This window comes from Ammodytes marinus (genome assembly GCF_949987685.1).
Source record: "Ammodytes marinus genome assembly, chromosome: 23".
Lineage (NCBI taxonomy): Eukaryota > Metazoa > Chordata > Actinopteri > Uranoscopiformes > Ammodytidae > Ammodytes > Ammodytes marinus.
Window position 1 is genome coordinate 19,045,608 of NC_137227.1, and position 7,271 is coordinate 19,052,878.

At 39.2% G+C, this 7,271-nt stretch overlaps 1 protein-coding gene across 1 annotated transcript in view; it reads right to left on the reverse strand.

The window, feature by feature from the left end:
- Window positions 1-2,932: 2,932 nt before the first annotated feature.
- The window catches only part of LOC307269165 (palmitoyltransferase ZDHHC3), a gene marked incomplete at its 3' end in the record, with an annotated part of 6,275 nt that continues 1,936 nt past the window's right edge, over window positions 2,933-7,271 (reverse strand). The window contains exons 4-9 of the mRNA XM_080052010.1: window positions 5,889-6,001; window positions 5,306-5,367; window positions 4,625-4,745; window positions 4,342-4,414; window positions 3,686-3,890; window positions 2,933-3,024 (exon numbers count right to left, since the gene is read on the reverse strand). Coding sequence (XP_079908136.1) covers window positions 2,933-3,024; window positions 3,686-3,890; window positions 4,342-4,414; window positions 4,625-4,745; window positions 5,306-5,367; window positions 5,889-6,001 — 666 coding nt within the window. The remainder of the gene's footprint in view (window positions 3,025-3,685; window positions 3,891-4,341; window positions 4,415-4,624; window positions 4,746-5,305; window positions 5,368-5,888; window positions 6,002-7,271) is intronic.

The window sequence follows — 7,271 nt, forward strand, 5'->3', positions numbered from 1 at the left end:
TCAGTGTTAATTTCAAGCCCTCTTTGTTTGTACACACATTCCATCCCGCTGTCAAGGTTAAACGGCAAAAGCAAAAAGGGGTGCGCTTGTTTTTCTTTCAACTTAAACCAACTGCACCGGAAACAAGCGCACCCCCCGGTTGATCAACACTAATACAAAATCAAACACACATAAAAATTAAAATAAACATTGCATTTTTCTACAGAGTCAAACCCTGATAGGTAAAACACACACACACGCACGCACGCACACACACACACACACGCACACACACACACACACACACACGCACACACACACACACACACACTACCACACATAACAATGTTTAGGTGTTAAAAAACAAATGCTCTGAGTTTCAGTAACTTTCCCTTTATGAGAATTGCACATTTATAATACATAAACCTTATAATCTTCAGCTAAAGAAAAAAACAAATGGGGCGAAAATTAAGGAGACTTAGTTTTTAAACTTGTACATTTTGCTGTTAGAAAACGTTTTAAAATCGACCTGTTTTTAGTACATTTCGGTCACTAGATTTTCTTGAAACATGTGTAAAAAGGCAGATCACGCTTTGTGATTTAAGTCACATCATTTAAGAAAAAGGACATTATCTCCCACATAACACATTTTTAGTTTTGTGAATTATTTGACCAAAAAATATCCACCGACGCACTTCATTACAACGTTCCCTCATGTAAATACATCTGGTGTTACGTCCAGGTTAAAAAGAATTATAATTCGAAACAACTATATACACATACACACACAGAGGGGGTGAAGTTGCTTTTATGCCAGGTTTTTTTTTTGCTACTTTTCGAATTATATTAAAGTAGCAACGAGGAACTTTTAAATATTTCTGAAACAGTCTAATTTTTCCTCTGATGATCATAAATGTCATGTAACAGTAAATGAGACCATCAGTGCAAAGAATGCTATTTGTATATTGTTTTTCTTAATGCCTTTGTCATGGGTATACACACTCACCCAGGAACAACAGCTGGCGTAGTAAAAACACTACCGCTTTTGTTCAAAGGGGGGCGCTAGAATTAACATTAACTGAAAGGTCCTCGGAGCACCTTTAAGTTATGAACAATAAAATAAGACCTTATTAAGTCCAAATTCAACCCCACATCAGTACGTAAAGGCAGCTTCATCGCATCGCACATAAAAAATACAAAGTTATTGGTAATGTCAACTCCACCGAATATTTAGAAACAATAAATAAATTAAGAAATGTCCCTTCACTGAGATATAGCAGAATACTGAGAGGTGTGTGTGTGTGTGTGTGTGTGTGTGTGTGTGTGTGTGTGTGTGTGTGTGTGTGTGTGTGTGTGTGTGTGTGTGTGTGTGTGTGTGCATGTGTATGTGTGTGTGTTGGTGTGTAGTGGTAGTAGTAGTGTAAATCGGTAAGTGTAACTTCAAGATAATCACAGGGATGAGGGAAAAAAAACATAAAAATGGAATCTCTTCGAGGACAATCTCCATTTTCTGTTTGCTTCGGCCAACACGTCTAAATCGTACTAATTGTTCTATTATTAAATACTATATAGTTTTGCAGTATTAATTCATAGGATGTACTGAAAGAGAGGTACCGGATAAAATAGCAGTTGTCAGGTGTAGTTTGTATCTTGGGTTCAAGTGGTTGATTTGAGAATTTAAAAAAATAAAACATTTAAAAATAATATTAATTAATTGACCTATAGTGTCTCTTGGAGCTTGTATGATGAAGACGTTGTAACATAACCTAATACAGTAACAAAAAGTAACTCCATTCGACATTAATACAGAATATATTGCCAAAAGTATGCGGACGTTTTGATATAGGACTGTTATTCCTGATTGGTTTTAATATCGAAAAAAAAAAATACAATCATATTTAAGTGCTTCCAACTTTGGGGAATTTCTGTTCAAACAACGGCAGGTAAATGCCCAGGATTTATGAATGAGTTTTCCAGCTATCGCATTTGCTAAGTCTGCATACTTGTGGCCATATTGTGTACGTCAGCATACAATAAAAGACTTATATAGGCTACTGTATGTATAAAAAAAAATATTAAAGCTTAATTTGTCTTGCACCTGCGATTTCACTACGGATTTCCACAAGAACATATAATAAACAGAGATCGGGAAATATTCGACATTGGTACCAGCTTTAAAAATCCATATCAGTGCATCTCTCATACATATTCAAATGACCTGGTTAAGGGTAGGCTATATAAAAAAATAAAAAATAATAAATATTTTTTTTTTCTCAAAACATAATTCAGTAACGAATTTCAGTAACTCTTTTTGAGGAGTAAAAGTTTGTGAGCTTATATGTCTGTTAGCGTAAATACTGGCCAGAAGTCCACTCCCTCAAACAAACCAAATAAAATACAGCACTGGGGTTGGACTGCGCGGGTCAACACTGCAAACAAATAAGATGTTCATATTTTTGGTAGTGTAGTATTAATATATTGAATGGTTTTTAGCTTGACCAGTGATTTTTAGGTGTTTTACCCCAATTGGTTTAATTAATATAAAAAAAGTGCTTATCTGTCTATTTGAACCCACATCAGTGAAATCCCAGTGTCCACAAGGGGAAACTGTAACACACAAGTAAAAAAGAATCGAAAAAGAAATCGCTGGTAGGTTGAACTACAAATCCGGAAAAAAAGAGCTCTTCCCTTATGAGAGTAAATAACTAACTTGCATGTGGTTTGAGGCCCACACACACACACACACTCAAAAACACACACACACACACACACACACACAATAATAATATACACACACACTCAAAAACAAACACTATCTCTCCATCCGTCACACTCTCGCCTTCTTCATATTTTAGGTCCAAAGATAAGACATCATAGTTAGGCAGCACACACACACACACACACACACACACACACACACACACACACACACACACACACACACAGAAACCTCTCACACATCATAGTCGGGCAGGGCAGAGTAGTTGATGCCGCCGACTGTTGGAGGGCTGGAGTGGAGAGGAAGGAGCCAGCTAAACACAGAACCTGGGGAAAGAATATATATACTTTTTTTTAGCGCTGAAATAATTTGCCAATATATAACGCATCAATGATTAATGCCGTTGTCAGACTACACAATATTTTTTGTACGTTACGATGGTCATTGTGTCAAAATTAGAGCGATCGGGGGGCGCTCCAGTGGTGTAGTGGATAAAGCGCGTACCATATTGGCTCCGGCCTTCGTTGCAGTGGTCGCGGGTTCAAATCTGACCCGTGGACCTTTACTGCAGGTCATCCCCCCCCTCTCTCTCTCTCTCTCTCTCTCTCTCTGTCTCCCCATTTCAACTCTATACTATCCAATAATTATCTTTAAAAAAAAAATAATGCTGCGAGCTGCCGAGATGCGACTTCGGTTTTCGTCCACTATGTCACACTAAACAAGTTGACCGCATCAGTCAGACAGATACAATCAGCAGTATTGAACTGTCTGTCTACTTAAATAGTGTTTTACTGTCTCTTGCCTTTTTTTATATGTTCACATAGGTTAGTATTATATTTTGCCTCAATGTTGCGCTATCCTGTTGCTGCTATAACCCGAACATTTCCCCACAATCATGTAAAGTGATTGATCTCTCGTTCCCGACACGAATCAGGCTATTATCGGGCTGATATTGTGTAGTCTGACATCGCCTTAACAGTAACCCACCTCTTCCGAAGACCTCTCTCAGCAGAGCTAGCTTTGGTTTGCGTGTGTGAGTGTGTGTGTGAGTGTGAGTGTGTGTGTGAGTGTGTGTGTGTGTCGGGAGGTGAACAGGCAGAGAGGAGGAGGTGGATGAGTTGCTTCTGTCTTTGGTCATGAGTCGGTTCCTGAGCTGCTCGATGGGCGTCTCGTCTGTGATGATGGAAACCAGCTGGAGGGGAGAAGAGGTCACACACACACACACACACACACACACACACACACACACACACACACACGGAAAGGCAGAGAGAGACACACACACACACACACACACACACACACACTTTACAGAAGGTAGCAGAGTAGTACTTTTGGTATTTAAGCTCAATAGGATTTTAATTAAACTATAAAATAGCAACCAGCATGGAGCGAGCCTGGCTCCTTACGCTTGGCTTTATGAATACAGGAAACAACCAACAAATGTTACCTATGTATGTAACTATGGGGGGGGCTAGTGAGCATGGAGAGGGATTATTTTTTGTGTGACTCTATACTTGTGTGTGTGTGTGTGTGTGTGTGTGTGTGTGTGTGTGTGTGTGTGTGTGTGTGTGTGTGTGTGTGTGTGTGTGTGTGTGTGTGTGTGTGTGTGTGTGTGCGTGTGCGTGAGTGTGTGTGTGTACCTGATCGTAGAAGATGACCATGACAAACACGCCGAACAACACCGACTCCACCAGTAAGATGATGTAGTGAGCGCTGTGAGAGAGAGAGAGACAGACAGAGAAAAAAATAGAGAGACCGACAGAGAGAGAGAGAGAGAGAGAGACAGAGAGAGAGAGACAGAGAGAGAGAGAGAGAGCGAGAGAGAGAGAGAGAGAGTGAGAGCAATACACATCAAAATAAAGCCAAAACCATCAATTCACATTTTTTTTTTAAATCCCTGTGTTTACTTAACAGAATACTCACACTATCAGGTGCTTGCTGGGCGATTCTTCTCCTTCTTTCTCTGTGTCTCCGTCTCTCTCGTTTCTGATCTGCCAAACCCAAGCTGACACAACCAGCACCATAGAATACAGGCTGGCCATGCCTACACACACACACACACACACACACACACACACACACACACACACACACACACACACACACACACACACACACACACACACACAATTAGAATATCTAGAGATAGAGATTTTTGGTGGCAAAATTCTAAAGGTACAGTGTGTAATATAGCAGTATTTTGGTGCCATCTAGTGGTGTGAATCTAGATCGCAACAGTCCATTGCAACCCATTCTATAGTACTTCTTCTCCGTTCTGTGCTACTGTAGAAACATGGCGGTGCATATATTTGTCATTCATCCGTCCTTAATTTGCGTTGTAACTGTGCATTTCAATACAGCATGTGTCATTCTAACCTTATCCATAACTGGAAAAATGTTATGGGTCTAATGGCCAGGGTGCAAAGATTATAATATTACCAACTAAAATGGGATAGCTAAAAACAGACATAAAAACATAACTAAAACAGAGTTAAATGGCAATTATAGAACAGCAATGACCAGATAAAAAGCTAAAATGTAAACGTGCAATCACATAGAGGTTATAAAGCTTAATGAAAGACAGTCATTCACTGCTACACTCACCGGTGTAGAAGAGGAACTGGATGAAATACTTCTGGTTCAACTCGCCGACACAGTTGTTGATCCTAAAAAACATTAAGAAATGTATGATTTGATTTGATGAATGAGAAGTAATTGAAGAAAAGGGAATGAATAGACAGATGGATGGATGGATGGATAGATAGATAGATAGATAGATAGATAGATAGATAGATAGATAGATAGATAGATAGATAGATAGATAGATAGATAGAACAGTAGATAGATGGATAGATAGATGGATAGATAGATGGATGGATGGATAGGTGGATGGATAGGTGAATGGTCAGATAGATAGATAGATGGATAGATAGATATAACGGACAGACCAATAGGCAGACAGACAGACAGACAGACAGACAGACAGACAGACAGACAGACAGACAGACAGACAGACAGACAGACAGACAGATAGATAGACAGACAGACAGACAGACAGACAGACAGACAGACAGACAGATAGAACAACAGACAGACAGACAGACAGATAGAACATCAGACAGACAGACAGACAGACAGACAGACAGACAGACAGACAGACAGACAGACAGACAGAGTGTTTTCTCACCAGGGACAGTGGTGGTCCATGCGTCGTATACAGCGCTGACACACGCGGCAGTGATGCGCTCTGGGAGGTCTGTAGGTTTCACAGCGACTGCACACCGTCCAGCCTTCACAGCCCTGAGACAGACAGACAACACACAATATTATATTACATTATATTTGATTCATTACATCACATTACATTTTATTTACCTGATGATTTTATCCAAAGCGACTTCCATTAAGTGCATTCAACCATGAAGGTACAAACTCAGAACAACAGGAATCACGTCAGGCACTTTGTAGTTTAGTTGATTTACATGGAGATGTAACATGTACAATTTTTTATTTTTTTTTGTCAAAGTGCAGTCTGATGAGAGGTGATTCAATATTCAACCATATATAATACATGTTTAACCTCTCCTTTAACTGTATTGTTAGGGCTTGGCAATGCAGGTGAATAGAGTAACATTTTTACCTTATAAATATCCTTATAAAGCAAGTTGATTACTTACTTAATGCAACAATGTTTTTTTAAGTTTGAATATATGCAAATTTGACGATATATAACTATTATTACTCATTATTATTTCTAATTCTGTGTACATTTGCATCTCTTTTAAAAAACTCAAATCTAGATGCGGTTGGATAAAGCCAGAGTTTAAAATCTTTATTTCATTTCGTCAACCATAAATATTGTTTGTTATTCGAGTCGTTGACAACCACATAATACAAACTCAGCTTCTCCTTTTACTTCATTGTTTAAGGGGAAGTTGCCTCTGTGCCATGTCAACGTTTCCTGTTCTTAGGAGGAAGATTTATAGGTCCAACGTCTAATCTTGATGTATTTGTAATGTCCACCTTCCCCGGCCATTTAAAAACTAATGTATTTGTGTTTGGCTAATGTAGTTCCCTCTGCACCAATTTTCTTTTTGAACAATATTCTAAATATTACATGAACAATTGTCAGTACTTGAAGATCCATTTCCTTTACATTTTCTTTGTTTTTCCTAACTCTTAAATACTATCTTCTAATGTCTTGATGTATTTCTTGCCCCTGTAAAGCACTTTTTTTTAACCTTTATTTATACAGGTATATCCCATTGAGTCCGAAGACTCTTTTGCAAGGGAGACTTGTTCCCATTTACACGTTACCATTCACACACACATTCATACACCGATAGCAGGCTAACTATCGACATTCACACGAGGCAAGGTGGGTGAAGTGTCTTGCCCAAGGACACAACAACTATGACACAGGTGGCAGGGCGGGGATCGAACCTCCAACCCTTTGATCATCGGCCGACCCGCTCTACCAACTGAGCCACAGTCACCCCACAATGGCCTTGTGTCTGAGTTGTGCTATAGAAATAAACTTGCCTCACCAATGCCTTAACTAACTGTCCTT